Raw genomic sequence first — 19,194 nt, forward strand, 5'->3', positions numbered from 1 at the left:
CCCTCCCTCAACGATTTGCTTTAAATACTCCCTGCTACGCCCTGTTCCTTTAATGATGTTTCGTAAGCAAACCATCCACATCCAGTTCCCAGTTGGGATCTGTTCCAGTTCTTCCTTAAAGGAACAGCAACAGCAAGAAAGAACAAGAAAGTCCAGTTGCCTCCTGAAAAAGCACCTTTGGGACTTTCAGTCACTTGTTGAAAAAAAAAGAAAAAAAGAAAAGATCCAGTGGGTGTTGTAATTTGCAACATTTGAATTTGATTTAAAATGCAGCTTGTTCTTTATAGAGCTTAGAGAAAATCAATAATTAAATTTAAAAGACAGAAGGTGACAAGCCGTGAGTATGTGTAGAAGGCGCAAGCTCACATTTTTGGTCCCAGGTGAACTGGTTTTTAATTCATGTGCCACCCACCTCTGGGTGTGGGGTTTCCTGCCTAAGCAGGGGGTTGGACTAGAAGACCTCCAAGGCAGGGGTGAAATGCTCCCGGTTCAGACCGGATCGCCCAATCAGGTAGTGATGGCAGCAGGTGGTTCAGAGAACCGGTAGCAAAAATCCCTCCCCCCAATGTCCAGCTGAGCCGCCCAATCATCAGAAGCTTTTTTTTAATTTTTAAAAGCATTTTTTCTACAACCTCTTCGGCAGAAAAAATGTTTTTAAAAGAAAAAAAGCCTCTGATGATCACATGGCTAAGCTGGGATCGTCAGAGGCTTAAAAAAATAGAAAAAGCCTCTGCTGATCAGGCAAGTCTGCTGCGAACTTCAGAGGCTTAAAAAAAAAGAAAAAGCCTCTGCCGATCGGGCAACTCAGCTTGGATCGTCAGAGGCATTTAAAAGAAAAAAAGGGTTTTTTTTAATTTAAATGCCTCTGACAATCCAAGCTGAGTTGCCTGATCGGCAGAGGCATTTAAAAGAAAAAAAGTCTCTGCCTATGAGGCAACTCAGCTTGGATCGTCAGAGGCATTTAAAAGAAAAAAAGGGTTGAGCCACATGATCATCAGAGGCTTTTTTTTTTACTTTTAAAAGCATTTTTCGGCCGAAGAGGTTGTAGAAAAAATGCTTTTAAAAGTAAAAAAAAAACCTCTTATGATTGTGCGGCTCAGGTGGGCATGGTGGGGGGGGGGGCAGGGATTTTTGCTACCGGTTCTCCGAACCACCGCCGCCATCTCTACCGGATCAGGTGATCTGGTCCGAACCTGGAGCATTTCACCCCTGGACTGTCCCCGCTAGTGTTGACTGATAACTTTCCTTCCCCCTGGAAATAGGCGATAGACCACAAGCTGGGCTCTTATGGGCTCTGACCGGTATTCTTAATGTCCCTAGGCTTTGACCAAGCAAAGAAAGTCATAATCAATAGAATGAAGGACATGAAGTTTCAAGAAGAACTAAATAGGTTACTTCTCCATAGTAGGGACAGAATCAAACAGAGTCAGGTAGTGCATTCTAGGCATTGACCACTCTTGCTGAAGTCGCATTTTCTGCAATCGAGTTTGGAGCGGTTTACATTGAGTTTGTATCTATTGTGTGCTCGTGTATTATTGTGGTTGAAGCTGAAGTAGTCATTGACAGGTAGTATGTTGTAGCGCAGTGGTTCTCAACCTTCCTAATGCCGCGACCCATTAATACAGTTCCTCATGTTGTGGTGACCCCCAACCAGGGGTGGGTTCTAAATTTTTTTACTATCGGTTCTGTGGGCGTGGCTTGGAGGTCATGTGACTGGGTGGGCGTGCCTAGCTGGTCATGTGACCGGGTGGCCATGGCTATGTGTATAGGGACTACTCAGAGGACTGAAAAAAGTCATTTCTGACAGATCCTCGCACTTTTGACTGGTCCTCACACTAATGACCATCCTCACATTTATGCCCGTGCAGCATTCTTAACAACCGTGTCACTCATTTCACAACTGCTTCTCTTCACCATGGTGACAAGATAGGGCAAAAACATAAAATGTGAGGACAGTCATAAGTTCGAGGACTGGTCAAAAGTGCGAGGACCAGTCAAAAATAACTTTTTCAGCCCTCTGAGTAGTCCATATGCATAAAAGGATACAGCAATAGAGAGGGATGAAGGAAGGGAAGGGAAATTAGAGTAGGATTGAGGGTAAGAAAGGGAAGAAGAGAGGAGGAGAAGGAGAAAGGAAGAGGAAGTAGGAAGGAGAAGAAGAGGGGGAGGAAGAGAAAGTAAGAAGGAAAGAAAAGAGAGAGGTGGTAGGTTTGAGGAGAAACATTGCTGTACAATAAAAAAGATGAAAGGGAAGAAAACCAACCCCAAACAAATATAAAGATATTAAGATAAAGAATGAATTGTTAAACTTTAAAGAATAAAAGAGAACAAATATGAATAAATAGCAATAATTAGAAACACACATACAAACATACAATGTATTTTCTTTGAACAGAGTATTTGGCCGGTTCACAAATTTAACCAGTGTCTAGTCATTTCAATTAAATTTACAATTTCTATATTTCCTTTTTGTCATATTTATTCCTCATCTATTTTTGTAAAAAACCAATATTACCCTTCATCCTCATCTCTAATCTTAATCACATTCAATTTTTCCCTTCTATTCTATATTATACCTCTTTCCATTGTCATCTATTTTTATATCCATCCTCACATTGGTTAATTATGTAATTATGTAATACAGTTGTTTAATACAAATTCAACATTTTAATATAAATCAATTAGTTATATAACTATCTTTTTTTGTATATCAATCAATATGAACATGAATATTCCAATTATTCCCATGCAATCCAATTTCTTACAAATCAATTAATTATATTTACCAATAATAATAAACCAAATAATTTCCCCCATATATTCCTCCAAACCACAATTTAACCATTTCTGCTTTCAACACAATATACAATTAATAATATCTCAATTATTACAATTCCCTAGTTAAATAGAGCTTTTTTTCTTTTGTGTTTTAAAATCTTGAACCTCTTCTTTTGCCCTAAATTTCCCATTGTTTGCAGTTTTGCACCTACCTTTTTTGGTGAGGAAAAAGAAAAAGAAATATCTGTCTGCCTCATTTTGTCACTTGCAACAAAGACCCTGCTTTACTTTCAGTTTCGTTTTTTTAGCATAGCTAGGGGAAAAAAAATCTCCTCCTCTCTTTGCAGCTAACAGAGCCCTCCACAAAACAGCTGAGAGCAAATCAGCTGAGAGTCCGGAGGCTGATCAAATCTACTTATGGTAATTAACCTATGCTGAAGCTGAAAGGGGCTGTTTTTTTCTATTTTTGCAGGCACTGGTCTTCTCATTTGTTTTCTTTTAACACTGATCAGATGTAGGGCAGCCCTTTGAAGCCCCACGGCAAGAATTTAAACGGTTTGTTTCCCTCTAGCCATCAGCTGGGACTCAGGAGGCAGCAATAGAGTGGGCGGGGTAAGCGAACAGCGGGCGGGGTAAGCGAACAGCGAATGGCAATCCAACAGAGGCAGAGGGTGAGGTTGAGTGAAGGCATGGGGGGGGGCGAGAGAGGGCTTTGGCGACCCCTGTGAAATGGCCGTTCGACCCCTAAAGGGGTCGCGACCCCCAGCTTGAGAACCGCTGTTGTAGTGGATAATTTTGTGTACTACGGTTAGGTCGGACTGTAGGTGGCGTAGTTCTAGCTTGTCCAAACTCAAAATTTCAAGCCTGGTGGCATAAGGTATAACACAATTGAAGTATTGATGACAAAATAGGCACCGCAGCAACACAGCATACATTTGTTTGTTGACAGAGATGATCTCCACATGGGAGAAGTAGCTCAGACGAATTTTTCTTTTCTAGCCACATATTACAAGTGTTCAAAGAGAGCAAGTGGACCCTTTGCTGCCTCCCTTGGGAGACTTATTGAACACATAACACCTGGCCTTCTTTTGCTGTTTCCAGGGCGGCCTTGCACCCCATGGGCTGGATCCGGCCTGCGGACCTTGAATTTGACACCCCTGATTCCATTCACCATTTGAAATGTTGCATTTAGAAACAGAATACCATACATTTGTATGCAAATCCAATTAGATGCTATGCACTTGCCTTGCATTTGACCTCCATTTTTCAATATCACCTGGAAAAGAGGCTGCTTAAGACAAGCTAGGTCTTCCCATTTACTCCTGCAGGTTATGAGATAACTAACAAGGTTTTTATTCAAATCCCAATTAATTATTTTCCTCTTTTGCTATAGCAGATGCCCAAAAGCACCTGATACTTAATCGTCATTAATGTGTAACCTTCCCTTACTGGTGCCTAAACTAAATGGCTCAGGGAAGAGAAAGGCTGCAGGGTTTTAAAAGCTCCCAACAAGAGCAACCCCTTTATGAGTTGAATTCCAAATTCCAGAGGCTGCCACTTGGGCTCACTCTGGCAATTAAGGAAGGGCCCCTGGTGCTGTAAGTTAATGGGGGCAATTTAAATACACCTGATGCTGTTTTTTCTAGCCATGGTGTCTGCTTTAACATCATTCTACTTTGGTATCCATCTTGCAAATTAGCCAGCAACACAAGAATTTCAGGAAGCAACAATCCAATAGGTTTATTCATTCATTTATATAGGTAGCATGCAACTTACGACCATAATGGAGCCTATGCTTCCAGACCATAAGTCCTGACAGTCATAAAATGGTTTTACAACTTTTTTTGGTTGTATATATATTTATTTTTGGTTATTAAGCAATCGCTGTGGTCATTAAACAAATTAACACTTCATCTGAAAGTAAATGCTGGCTTTTTTAAATTGAAAATGAAAAGCATGGTAAGTAAAATAAGGAAATACCCAATTCAGCAGTTAGCAAGCTTTGATACATTATCAGTTTCTAAATTCTAAGCTTTAGCTTTCAGTCTAATCCCATGCCAACATATGCAGACCTTTACCCGCTCTACAACTACAGGGGTTAAGAAGCTGAAAATCTTTCTGGGTAGGCCTCCCCTAAAGGCCAACAAAAGCTTCTGCTTGAAGTATTATTTAAGCAAGATTCCCTGCTCTGCTTGTGCTTAAGGTAGGGCTTTGTCCATTACCAGTTTGTTCTTAGAGAACTCCACACAGGTTGCGAGTAATACTCAAAAACAGGCCTCCTCTAGCTTTCCCTCCTGGGAAGTTGACATGGAGGACTGTGTGATGCCAAAGCAAAATGGCGGGAGGCTTTTTTCACTCCCACCTAGTCTTTTGATAGTAGGATTGTTTTTTCTTTTATATATGTATATAAATTATTTTATACTAATATTCTTTTTATTTTTATTTTAACATATATTTGCCCTCCCTCCTGTAGGAATCCACAATCTGCATATGTGCAGGGATTTTCCTGTCTTGGATGGCAAACCTCAGATAAGGAAGGTTACTTGCTCATAAGCGCCAGGAAATTACATTAGAAGATAAGACCCTAATTCTGTAAACAAGAGGAACAGGAGGAGAGGAACTGGGATGTGTGTTAGATTTTAATTATAGCCAAATATTAGAAGTGCTTAAGCCAGCAGTAATGATTAACCTATGATTTAAGTTACCTGGAAGATTCTGTGAGCCAATGATATTCTGCCAAGTACACTGTAACTTGAAAGTAACAAACTATATAATGTCACTATGTAAGACAATAAAGTTACCACATACATCCTCAACCTTTGTGTGTGTGTGGTATCTACAAGTGGCGCTTGAAAAGGGACCCCTACTTCATCCGGCAAGATTTGGTGCACCTTCAACCCGTGTGGTATCTTCAACCTTTTAAAGGTTTCTGTAAGTGATGGGGTCTTCGCTTTCTGAGGAACAAAGAAAGCATGCTGAGGAATTAAACTATTTACTTAACAAAAATCACACTGATGTATCACAACGCAGTCTCTTTTTTTTTTTATTGCAAAAGTTTTACAGTTACATTTTCACCCCTTTTCCCCCCCCCAACACCCACCCCGATCTTCCCAACCTCCCTAACCCTCCCTAACCCTCCCCTCCCCCCCGGACTTCCACACAATATAGTCATATCAAGTAAAGAAACCCCCGTTAGTATAAAACTTGTATAAAACTTGAACCCCTCCCTCCCCCTTATAATTTTTTTCCCCCCTCTTCATTACATTAAAATATTTCTAATAGATTATTTTCAAATGAAAGCTATTTGATACTTCCTAGTTTGATATTTGTTCTGAATATATTCTATCCACTTTTTCCATTCCCATTCATAAGTCTCTTGTGAACAGTCTTTTAAATATGCTGAAATCTTCGCCATCTCTGCAAAACTGGCCATCTTCAAAGTCCATTCCTCAATAGTGGGCAAAGCTTCGTTTTTCCAGTATTTACCTATCAACAATCTTGCTGCTGTTATCATATACAACAGCGGTCACCAACCTTTTCATCGCCGCGGACCGCTCTCTTCCCAGGATCCTTTGTGCTGCAGCGGCCGGCGGCCCGGTGCCGGCCCAGGAGCCTTTGCGGAGCCTTTGCGCACGGCCCAGGAGCCCTTGCGCTGCAGCGGCCGGCGGCCCGGTGCCAGGTACTCCACGGCCCGGCACCGGTCCGCAGACCGGGGGTTGGGGACCACTGATATACAATATCAGTTTTGTTTCACCCAATGTAAAACCCTTAACTATACCCAATAAAAACAGTTGTGGAGAAAATTGAATTTTTTTCTTCAAAACATTCTGCATGACCCACCAAATTTTTATCCAAAAAGCCTTAACTTTCCTACAGGTCCACCAAACATGATAATATGTAGCATCTAAACAATCACATCTCCAACATTTTGGCTGAACATTAGGGTACATACACGACAACTTTTTGGGATCTAAATGCCATCTATAAAACATTTTATAGAAATTTTCCCTCAAATTCTGAGACTGTGTAAATTTAACATTCTGAACCCAGATTTTTTCCCATGTTTCCAACATCACTGGTTCTTCAAAATTTTGAGCCCACTTAATCATACAATCTTTAACTAATTCAGTTTCTGAATCCCTTTCTAGCAAAACATTATAAAGCCTTTTAATATGCATTGGACCTTTCTCTTTTATATGTCTAACCAATTCTTCCTCATGCAACATAATACCAGTTTTTTGGTCCTCTTTCCATCTCGATTGTAGTTGATTATATTGTAGCCAAGTTAAATTAATCCCTTCGGCCAACAATGTTTGTAGTGTCTTCAGCTGCCATCTGCCCGCATCTGTAAAAAGAACCTCTTTGTATAAAAACCCCCCGAGTGACATTATATTTGTATTCCACAAAATATGACCAAGATCCAGCCATAGCGATATTTTATAATCCCATTTGAATCGGTGCTTCTTCCAAACTCTCATCAAAGAATCTCTAAGTATATGGCTTTTAAATACTTTATCAACTTTGTCGTCATAAAATAAGTAGGCATGCCATCCAAATTCAAGATCAAAACTTTCTATATTCAGTATTCCGGCCTTTTTCCTTCCAAACCAATCACTTGTTAAAGTCAGAGCTGCTGCATCATAATATAACTGTAGGTTTGGAAGTTTAAGACCTCCCCTTTCTGGAACATCTTGCATAATTTTCAATTTCACTCTCGGCTTTTTCTCGTTCCAGACAAACTTATTCACTCCAGTTTGCCACACTTTCAGTTGTTTGTCGCTTTTAAGCACCGGAATCATTTGAAACAAAAAGAGAAATCTTGGCAAAATGTTCATCTTAACTGCTGCTATTCTTCCAAGTAGAGACAGCTGCAATTTTTTCCAAGTCTCCATGTCTTTCTGCACCTCTCGCCACAACACCTCATAATTATTTTGAAACAATTTCATGTTTGATTCTGCAACCTGAACTCCTAGATATTTTACCTTAGGTACAATCTCAAAACCTGCCCTCCTTTCAAGCTCGTGTTTATGATCTTGTGTCATGTTTTTGACTATCATTTTCGTCTTTTTTTGATTCAGTCTAAAACCTGAAACTTTACCATAGTCTTGTATAATGTCCTTCATCAGGATGATTGATTCCATTGGTTGTGCTAGGGTAACAACCAGATCGTCTGCAAATGCTTTTATTCTGTAATCCTCTTGCCTTATCATTATACCTTTCAAGATATTAGAGTCCCGTATTGTGTTTAACAAGACTTCTAGGGTTAAAATAAATAAAAGTGGGGACAACGGACATCCCTGTCTTGTTCCTTTTTCAATTTTAAACTCTGTTGTCAAACTTCCATTAATAATAATCTGTGCCTTTTGCTCTTGATAAATTGCTGAGATCGCCTGTATAAATTGATCCCCAAAGTTTTTTTTAAAGTCTTTAGTAGAAAATTCCAGTCCACTCTATCAAAGGCCTTCTCTGCATCCAAGAAAACCAGCACTGCAGGGATCTGTTTATTCTTCTCAAGATATTCCAATAAGTCTATTACTTGCCTCACATTATCCTTCATGTATCTGCCCTCGATAAATCCCGCTTGATCATCATGAATCACTTTTTGAATTACTGGCATCAACCTGTTGGCTAATACCTTCGCATAAATTTTATAGTCTGTATTCAGAAGAGAAATTGGTCTATAATTCTCTGGTTTTTTAGGACCGGCTTGCTCTTTTGGTATCAAAGATATAAAGGCTGTTGTCCATGATGGGGGTATTTTACCCCCTTGTTGAATATTACGAAATAGATCTCTGAGTTGTTCCACCATTTCAGCTTGCAAAGTTTTATAATACACTGCTGTCAGACCATCCGTTCCAGGAGCTTTGGCTGTTTTTAATTGTTTAATTGCTACTATTATCTCCTCCTCTGTTATAGGATAATTCATTCTTTCCTTTTGTTGATCAGTAATTTTTGTAACTCTTTTATCATCTAAGTATTTTTCTATAAGTCCATTCTGCACCTCCTCTTTAGCGTATAGTTTAGAATAATAGTCCACAAAAGCTTCTTTAATTAATTTTTGTTGAAAAATTTCTTTCCCTCCAATATCAATACTATCAATAGTCCGTATACTCTGTTTTTTCCTCAATGTGTAGGCCAACCATCTGCCCGGTTTATTAGCATTGCAAAATGTATTATGCTTCGCATATTTTAAGTTTGTTGCAACTTGTTCCGCCATAAGCATTTGAAATTGGTCTTTCAAGAGTTTTATAGCACCACGTGTTCTTTCATCTGTTGGATTTTTAATAAGTAACTGTTCTTTATTCTTTATTTCTGCTTCCAATTCAGATCTTTTCTTTTGTCGAATCAATCTATGTTTAGAGTTCATGTAAATAAGCACCCCTCTCATATATGCTTTGCTTGCATCCCACACAATTTCTATTGGGGTACCTTTATTCAGATTTATTTCAAAGAATTCTTTTAAGTGTTTCTTAAGTTCTATTGTATTTTTTTCATATCTAAACAAGTTCTCATTTAATCTCCAAGAGCGTCTCTCAGTCTTATCTATCTCAATTTCTATCCATACTGGGCTATGGTCAGTCAAAGTTCTTGGAAAAATCTTTGTTCTTTTTGTCTTAACAAGTAAATCATCTGACAACAAAATGAAATCAATCCTAGAGAAGGATCTATGTCTATCTGAGAAGAAAGTATAATCCAGTTCTGTTGGATTGTGTATTCTCCAAATATCTTTTAATTCCAAATCTTCTTTCATATCAAAAAAAGTCTGAGGTAACCTGATCCTGGACTTCGCCAAACTCCTTTTATCTAATTTAGAATCAATTACTCCATTCCAGTCTCCCATAATTAAAATAGATCTATAGTCCCATTGCAGTATTTTGGTATGTAACATTTTATAAAAATGATCCTGTTGTTGATTGGGAGCATAAATTCCGATCAAAAGAATTTGGCCATTTGTTGTAAATAATTCAATTGCTACAAACCTACCATCTTCATCTATTTCTATAACTTTAGCCGTAAATTTCTTATTTACATAGATAACCACACCATTCTTTTTTTGCAGCGTTGAAGATATAAAATGTATTCCTAGTTTGGAGTTTATCAAGTATTTTTGATCTTGAACTGTAATATGCGTTTCTTGTAGGCAAATTATATCATTATTAAATTGTTTCAAGTATGTAAATAATTTCTTCCTTTTCTGTGCTGAATTCAACCCATTCACATTCCAAGATAAACACTTAAGCGTCATCTTCATCTTTCTGGAGCAAAGAGCAGAATAACCGAATATCATCCGAAATCTTCGGTGTCGCTCCCCCCATGGCTCGAGTCTCTTGTATAGTAGTCTTAGCTCCCTTCTTGTCTTGTCTTTCCTGTTGTTGTTGTTGCTTTTGTTTAAGTAACTTAGATTGAGCTCTAGTTATACGTTGATCCTTAACTTCGATCATCTGAACCGGGTCCAAAATTGGAGAAGATTCCAGCAAAGGCTCATCCAAAAAACCTCCTTCTGCGCCTTGCATTTCCTCTGGTTCCTGCTTAGACTGTTCTTGCAATTCTCGTTGAGGTTGCTTCTCATCACTCTCCTTAATCTCCAAAACTGTGGATGTACGTGGGGATGGTGTTCTTTCCTTAAGAATAGTAGTGTAGAAGTGCTCTGCCTTCTCCACGGTATTCAAACAATGTCTTTCTCCCTTGTATCTCAAAATTATACCAACTGGGGCATCCCACCGAAATTGTATCTGTTGATTTTGCAATTCCTTAACAAGAAAGCCAAAATCTTTTCTGGTTTTCAACATTTTAGGAGGTAATTCTTTATAAACTCCAATTTGTGAGCCCCCCACTTGCACAGAGGTGTAAAAGGATTTTTGGAGGATGTCATTTCTTATTTCTCTGTCTGTAAAATATATGACCACATCTCTGGGCAATTGTCTTTGTCTAGCCACCCAAGAATTCACTCTGTAAATTTTATCTATCTTGTGAAAAACCACATCAGGATTAACTTTTAAAATCTTAGCCAGAGCCTCAGAACAAATCTGTCTCAAGTCCTGTCTATCCTCTTCTCGAATTCCTCGAAGCCGTATTGCAAACTCCATTGCCCTGAATTGTACCATCACGATTTTGTTTTCAATTCTCTGCATTTTATTGTCAACATCTGCAATTTTATAATCATTATCTTTCATCTTAACATTAACTTCTGATTTAAATTCTTCAACTTTAGAATCAGCTTTAATAATAAATTCTGCCAGGCCAGACGCCACTTCTGATATTTTTTTGGTCACCTTGTTTTGATTCTGTTTCACCATATCTTTAACTTCATTAATTTCCTGCATAAATTCCTAATGTGACTTTTGAAGTTTGTCATCTATCTCCTGTTGAGATTTTTGAAATTTATCATCCAGAATTTTAGAAATAAATTCTTTTAAATCTCCCACATCAAGATCTTTTTTCTGAGTCTGTGTCTGTTGTGCAGGGGGAGGCTGTGTTTTATGTGTGGGAGATCCACCTCCTGTTGCCTTCGCTTCCTGCTTCTTTGAAGCCATCCTGCCATGTAGGCTGGTTTTACTAAAAAGGGAAGTTCTTCTTCCTCTCCCACCTCCACAAAGACTTCTGAAAAAGTCCCCCAGAGTTAATCAAACAAGAACTAAAGTAAAGCAAAGTCCAGTATTGAAAAAGGAGAAATTTCTCTCTTATTTCTCTTGTTACAAGCGAAGCAACTTCGTAACAATTTAGAAACTTTGTGACAAAGCAAGATGAGTTCAGCAATCCACACTCGCCAGCTCGTTAACTCTGAGGCTAAGCGCCATGTTTTTACAGTTCACTTTCACTCATCCGCATTTTTTCCACTCAAATTAGAAAGCCAAGAAAACTCTAATACTTGCGATTCCGAGTTTCAGGGTTCAAGTAAAAATATGCTGCTTATTAAGGCTGGTTCCTTTCCTTTCAATTTGAAGTTTCCTGTAGCCGGCTTGTTCTGCAAAAGCAGACTTGTCCCACGCCGCCCGGAGTTCCAGCAGGTTGAACGGGAGCCACTCCTGTTCCCTCCCCAGAAAAGACTCCCTGAGGGGGTTGCAGGGGCTCAACCTATGCCCTGCGATCTCTCTTCAAAAATCCTGGGGATTTTGAAGTTTTAGAGCCGCTTCTTAGTCACGAAGCGGCTCTACAAGCGGCGGGGCTGGCGGAGCTTCAAAAGGCACCGCCGCCGCCGAAGACGAGGAAACCGGAAGTCCCACAACGCAGTCTCTTAAGGCTGGTCCAGGAGATTGCAGATCAGTGTTTATGGTATCCTGAAAAGGGGTCTTTAAGATTATCTGATTGGGAAAGAATTGGGAAGGTTTTACATGCTGAGCCAAGAGCTAAGGTAGAGATTTTGCATGTATGACATTTATGTAGATATGCAGTGGAAAAATTTGGAACTACTGAACTGTCTCTTTTATCTTCTCCACCTCCATGTTACTCTAATGCTGTTATCTGTCCTCCTTCCTCCCCGGACTATCTGTCTCCTTCGGCTCCTAATGACACAGGTCAGATTGCTAAACTTTCTAACTCTGCTGTTCAGTCCTCTTTTCAAAAAAATGGTGGAAAACTGTAAACGGGATTCCTCTATGCCTGGGGCAGAACTTGCTGAATTATTGTCTGTATGTCCTGTACAATATCATCAGGGCCAGGGCCAATTGGCAGGACAGCAGATAGCAGAATGGGAAGGATTACCTTATCAAATTTTAAGAGAACTAAAAAAGGCTGTTACAGAGTATGACATCGGTGGTAATTTTACTAGAGGCTTGGTAGAAGGAATAAAAAACGGATATGTTATGGTTCCTGAAGATTGGAAGCAAGTTTTCAGAATGATTTTAACTTCAATGCAATATGTTGTTTGGGAAAATGAATTTATGAGACATGCTCAGGCTGCTGCTCTGGGGGGTGGAGGAGCATACACGATGGAACAATTCTTTGGCTCAGGTCAATTTGCTACAATTCCTGCCCAAACTGGACTTCCCACAGCCACCTTAACTATTGTTTCTGAATGTGCATTTCATGCCTTTTTAAAGGTACCTCAGGCTGGGGAACCACGAGCAAATTTTTCCAACATTAGACAGGGGGCTAGTGAGCCCTATGCTGATTTTGTAGAGAGATTGTCTAAAGCTATTCGTCAACAATTTGACCATCAAGAAGCTGCAGGGGAGCTTCTTCGGCAATTAGCTATTGAAAATGCCAATGCTGATTGTAAGCAAGCCTTGCAGCCCTTAAAAGCTACCAATCATTATACTTTGGCTGACATGCTGAGAGTTTGCCAGGATATTGGTTCTCAAACTTATAAAATGCATCTTTTAGCTGCTGCTATACAAAAAGGGCAATGTCCTACAGGCAATTGCTTTAAATGTGGTAAACCTGGACATTTTCAAAAGGACTGTCGCTCAACTCCTGCAGCCTCTCAAAATCGCCCTTCTAAAAAATGCCCAATTTGTAAAAAAGGATATCATTGGGCTAATCAGTGCCGTTTTCGGTCGGGAAACTTGCCAATGAGTGTGGCACCCACCCAGAGCCAAAAGAGTGCCTTTCCAGTAGTAATGCCTCCTCCCACAGCTTCTCTTCTGCAGCCCCAGCCACAGCAGGTAGTGCTGGGCTCGATTTAATAACTCAGGAATCTGTAGAATTTAAATTTCCTTTGGAAGTTAAATTGATTCTTTCTCAATTTAAGGGCCCTCTTCCCTCTGGTTTAGTGGGTCCTAATTAGGTCTTCCTAATCCTAATTTAATTCCTAATTTTTATCAATTGTTGGCGGTTGATTTAAAAGATTGTTTCTTTACTATTCCACTTCAACCACAGGATAAAGAAAAATTTGCTTCAATTCCTGCCCATGTGCTTCCTCCAGCTATCTTCTCATAAAAAGGGGTGCTTTGAGTCCCTGGTGTTATTGATTCTGATTACACTGGAACTCTTTTAATTCAGGCTTGGGTGAACCTTCTTCAAATTCTTTCTGATCAATCCTCTATTGCTTAATCCTCTCTATCACTTCCTTTCGCCCTTTGTTATTCATACTAATATTTGTGGTCGGGACCTCCTTTCTTTTTTAAGTACAAAATTGATTTTGGATGATGGCTTTTCCCCTTAAATGGCTCTCTGCTGCCCCCGTGTGGTGTTTTTAATAATAGCATGCCAACTAAACAATATCATTGGTGTGTTTTACCACAGGGCATGCTTAATTCTCCTACTTTGTGCCAGCATTTTGTGGACACTGCACTTCAGCCATTTCGTGAGAAATTTCCATCTTATTTGGTTTATCATTACATGGATGATATCTTAATAGCTGCTCCTCAGTTTGATTCTACAACCCTTTTGCAGGAATTAAAAACTATTGTAGCACAGAAGGGGTTGTTTATTGCAGATGATAAAATTCAGAAAACTGAACCTTACTTAGTCATAGATTACTGAAAGCTTCTTCCATTCCAGTATTGCCTGACTTAAAGGTACAAAAGTCTTATACTTTAGTTCAATGGCAAAAGTTGCTAGGCATCATTAACTGGGCTAGGCCTTTCTTCTGCATAACAACTGGTGATATGTTACCTCTATTCCAACCCTTAAAAGGAGCGCCTGGTGATACAGTTTAAAAAAGGTGCTTACAGCTCATCTTGGACAAAGTTAAGCAACAATATGTTGACCGAATTGAGTCAATAGAAGCAGGACTACGCTTAGCTATTCTTCCTACTTCTCCATTGCCTACTGGGTGTTTATATACCATTAAGAGTACATTAAAAATAGCTACTCATGAGTGGTTAAATTTATCTGCTACTCCACCTAGAAACATTTATCCTTACCAGTCTGCTTTAGAAGAATTGATTATAAAAGGCCGAAAGCGTGTTTTGCAACTGATTGGACAGGATTTGATAGGCATTGTGTTCACACGTACAAAGATTGAGCATGATCATCTTATGATGATATCTAAAAGTTATCAGATTGCCTTCTCCAATTATCTTGGAGAAGTTATTATATTCATTACCAAAAGATCCTAGAATTGTGGTTACTACTACTCTAAACCCATCTTTTTCTAATATTTTTGTCCGTACACCTTTTATTGATGCTCTGACAATTTTTACAGATGGTTCACCAAAAAGAGGGGTGGAGGTCTGGCATGCTGACTCCCAATGGCATTCAAAATTCACATCAATTCAAACTTCCGCCCAGCGGGCTGAACTTGCAGCTGTTATATTAGCTTTACAACTTTTCCCTACGCAATGAATTAATCTTATGGTTGATACACAATATGTCTATTTAGTTATGCAATCTTTGCTATTTTCTTATTATGCATTGTTATTAGATATAAATTTGCTAGCTTTGTTTTTGTCTCTTAAGCATCATTTGGAGAATCAACAATATCCTTATATGTGGAGCATATACGCAGTCATACTCCTGTTTTTTTATTAAAAAGAAAAATGGGAAATGGAGAACATTTATTATCTGTTGCCTTATTGACTTGGAATTATTTAACTCTTGTAGATTCTTTTTCAGATGTTCCTGTTAATGTTCATTTTCGTACAATAGAACCACTGACAAGGCCGCTAGTAAAGTATTGTCTTGCTCCTAATCCTGAGTAACAACCTTTGCCAATCACATGGGAGCAAGTGAAGGCCACAACATACCAAGCTCAACAACAATTGAGTCAAGCTGACCTTCTTCAGACTCCTGAATATCTAGTTGCTGCTGTTTTTGCTATTATTACAGCTAATTCTGTCACAATTCTTTTTTGTATTCTCTTGTCTTCTCTTAGTTGTTACTGCTTTGAATAATACTCAACCCATACAACTTAATCCTAAACTTAATTCTGTTGGTTGGCGTTATCTTCGTACTAATCAATATACTAGAGGCTTATGTTTTTGCTGTTATGCTCGCCATACTTGGCTTAACAATTGGAATGATTATGCTAAGGCTCAACGTATTTTATCGAAAGTAGGGAATTATAGTTATTGTACTGACTATTATTGGCTTTGGGGAACCTTTAATTCTTCTTTGTATGGGCCTAATATTGTGCCTGAAATGTATCCTGATAATTTTCCTATTTTTAACGCTTCTGATATGACTGATACTGGATCCATTTGTGTGCTGGCTGGCAACTAAAGGACCCTAATATGTGGTTCTTTTTTGACAAATATGCAACCAACGTACACCCTCAGAACTATCAGTGTGCTGCTATTGGCTACTTTTCTCTACCTGTACAAATTGGCATTTCTTCATCTTCTTCACGACAACGACGTTCTCCATTACATGTAATGTAGGTCCTACATGTAATGATGAAGTTATCATTGATACACAACTATCCTCTCTCAATACCTTTGGCCGTGCTGTGGCTGGAGCTATTACTGGGGTGATCACCTTAGGGGCTTACCCTGGAATAATAGCTTAAGAAAATAGACATTCTATCCTGGGTTTAACATGTCGCCTGGAGAAATCAATTAATGCCACTGCTGCTATTGTTCATGATCTCCAACATGAAATTGAGGACCTGAATCAGGATGTGCTCCAGCAATGTTTTGCTATTGACTATTTGTTAGCACGACAAGGAGGTTTTTGTAAACTTGTTGGCCGTCGTGGATGTGCTGTTCATTTTCACTCTTTGAACAAAACCATTGAAGACGAACTTGCTAAACTCCAATCATATTTTCAGAATAATACTCATGCTATTTCCTCTCCATTTGACTGGTTGACCAATTGGCTTCCTGATTGGTCCTGGCTTAAGCAGTTGTTTTTTTATGCTTATTGTCATATTAGTTGCTTGCTGTTGTTTCATTCAGTGTCTTCCCTCATTAATTGCTATGTTTCGTCCTGCTCCTCTTTCTCTGTCTCCTCCTCAAATGCATTATATTCAAAAATCTTTGTTCCCTCAAAATTAAATAAAAAGAGGGGACATGTAGGAATCCACAATCTGCATATGTGGGCAGGGATTTTCCTGTCTTGGATGGCAAACCTCAGATAAGGAAGGTTACTTGCTCATAAGCGCCAGGAAATTACATTAGAAGATAAGACCCTAATTCTGTAAACAAGAAGAACAGGAGGAGAGGAAGTGGGATGTGTGTTAGATTTTAATTATAGCCAAATATTAGAAGTTCTTAAGCCAGCAGTAATGATTAACCTATGATTTAAGTTACCTGGAAGATTCTGTGAGCCAAGGATATTCTGCCAAGTATGCTGTAACTTGAAAGTAACAAACTATATAATGTCACTATGTAAGACAATAAAGTTACCACATACATCCTCAACCTTTGTGTGTGTGTGGTCTCTACACCCTCCAAACCTAATCCAAGTTAGCCATTTAGGTTTAGTGCAGCCTGAACTTTTAGGAGCCTTTCTCCACTCCGAATTGTATAGAATAAACACTTTTCTTATTACAGCATATGCATTGTCACTGTTAATTCCTCTAATTCTAATTAAGAGATGCTTTCTCTTAAATTACTTCACAGCGTATCCATAAATTTGGGAACCAGTTACACTTGGGGGCAATGGGGCTATGATGTGTTCCAAGTTCAGTTTAGAAAACCCTGCGTTCTCCAAATCTTTCCAGGTCTCTTTTAACAAGGAGCACCCATCTCCCACATGTCTCCAAGTAGGCTCACAGACTTGTTGCCAGAAGTAGGTCCAGGTTGATCTGCCAGCTGCTACATGTTCAATGAAATAGAATGCACCACCCTGGAAAAAGTAAAATAATATAAAAAAGATCATAGAAAGCAGAACGCTTTGAAATTACATAAAAATTCACACTGTAATCAAGACTGTTGTTATATAACTTTCTGGGGATATGAACTCTTAGTGACTAGAAGAACAGTTTTTAACTTCTGCAGGGAAATGGCAGATTTGGGGCAGCATTTAAAACTTTTATTTAAAGGTGAAGAGCAGTCTTTAGTCTATTTACTTAAGATATCGTGCTGTACAGAGGCTTCTGCAGGATCAGGGACTAGCCAAACCACCTCCCAAAGTAGTGTTGTGCAACAAAGACATAACCATATTGGCACAGCCTTTGCTGTTTCAGCATAATGCTTCCACCCCCTCATGTTTTCCTCATGTAACCAACCGCCCTTGCCCCCCAGCTACAGTGTCAGCTTGATCTACTCTGGTTCCTTCTCAGTTTCCCTCCAAATCAAACTTGATCCCTGGTGATTTGATGCAGACTTCCACACGGGGAAAGCACTTTTGGAAACCATTCAAAAGCGGTTTGTCATTTCACAGAGATGTTGTTTTAACTTTTCAATCTAGCTTCAACCTAATGTTTTCTGGAAACGTCTCACTGAAGTACCAACCAGTGCTGCCATTTACTAACATTAAAGTTATGAATATATTCCTTGAAGTTGTTATACAGAGTCTGAAAATGATTCAGAAACCCAAGGCAGGCAGGAAAGGTACGGTTGTTTTAAGCAGGAATCCAGTTTAGGTTCAGCCTGAAAATCAGCAGCACAAAGAGCAGCAGAGAGATACTGTTTTCGTGGGATCTAAAGCCCTTGCTCCCATGCACCCCTGCATAGTGCCCATTATTTTCAAAGCATGCACACCTGCCTTGTGCCCATTATTCGGTGGTCTGGACAGACCAGACTTTTAACTTTCCCTCTTTGCCCTTTGACTTACTGGTCTGAGCACTCGCAGAATCTCCTTCAAGGCAGCCTGGGGGCTGTTCAAAGAGCAAAACACCAGCGTGCCAACCACCACATCCACAGAGTTGTCCGACACCAAAAACATGTTCTTGGCGGAGGCGACCACAAAATTCTCGAACTGGAGGTGCGTGTTCTCAGCCATGCTCTGGAGGAGGACATTTCGAAAGTTGGGATTGTAGTCCACGCAGGTCACGTGAGAGTTGGGGGGATAAAACTGAAAGTTGGTGCCAGAGCCCATGCCAATCTCTAGCAGGTGGAGCTTTCCCGAAGAGTCAGCAAATTCCTGCATGTTCTTGAACAGCGTTTCCTTTTCCTTGTGCATTTTTTTATTGTAGATTTTGCTGTACTGGTTCATCAAAACTGGGAAAAGTCTTTTACAAATAGGATCCCATAAACCAAAATAGGCAAGCACATGGATGGGCACGAAGAGGATTTTCATGCATTGTTGGAAGATGAGAATCAGTATCATTGCCAGACTAGGAAGAGAAACCCTTCTTGCTTGACTCCCTCAATGATTTGCTTTAAATACTCCCTGCTATGCCCTGTTCCTTTAATGATGTGTAACATCCTGTTCCCAATTGGAATCTATTCCAGTTCTTCTTTAAAGCAACAGCGAATCTTTCAGTCTCTTAAAAAAAATCATTTAGTTATACAATTTGAGATGTACACCCTTTGAATGGTGTGGGAGTAGGAATGGATTTCCAGAGGAAAAATTGTAGGCAACAGGAACCAACACCACTACTCAGGTGACCCCGAGGACATAGATAAGTGTCCAAGAGCTTCAACGACC

General features: G+C 39.4%; 1 protein-coding gene across 1 annotated transcript; it reads right to left on the reverse strand.

The window, feature by feature from the left end:
• Nucleotides 1-17,059: 17,059 nt before the first annotated feature.
• LOC148115358 (thiol S-methyltransferase TMT1A-like) lies at nt 17,060-18,888 on the reverse strand. The gene is made up of 2 exons (XM_087885054.1): nt 18,379-18,888; nt 17,060-17,448 (listed from the first exon to the last, which is right to left on the reverse strand). Exons 1-2 carry the CDS (start codon nt 18,871-18,873, stop codon nt 17,212-17,214), a joined length of 732 nt encoding a protein of 243 aa, XP_087741180.1. The 5' UTR covers nt 18,874-18,888; the 3' UTR covers nt 17,060-17,211.
• Nucleotides 18,889-19,194: the final 306 nt, after the last annotated feature.

This window comes from Pantherophis guttatus, chromosome 2, assembly GCF_059756535.1.
Source record: "Pantherophis guttatus breed Tessera chromosome 2, ASM5975653v1, whole genome shotgun sequence".
In the NCBI taxonomy this organism is placed as follows: Eukaryota; Metazoa; Chordata; class Lepidosauria; order Squamata; family Colubridae; genus Pantherophis; species Pantherophis guttatus.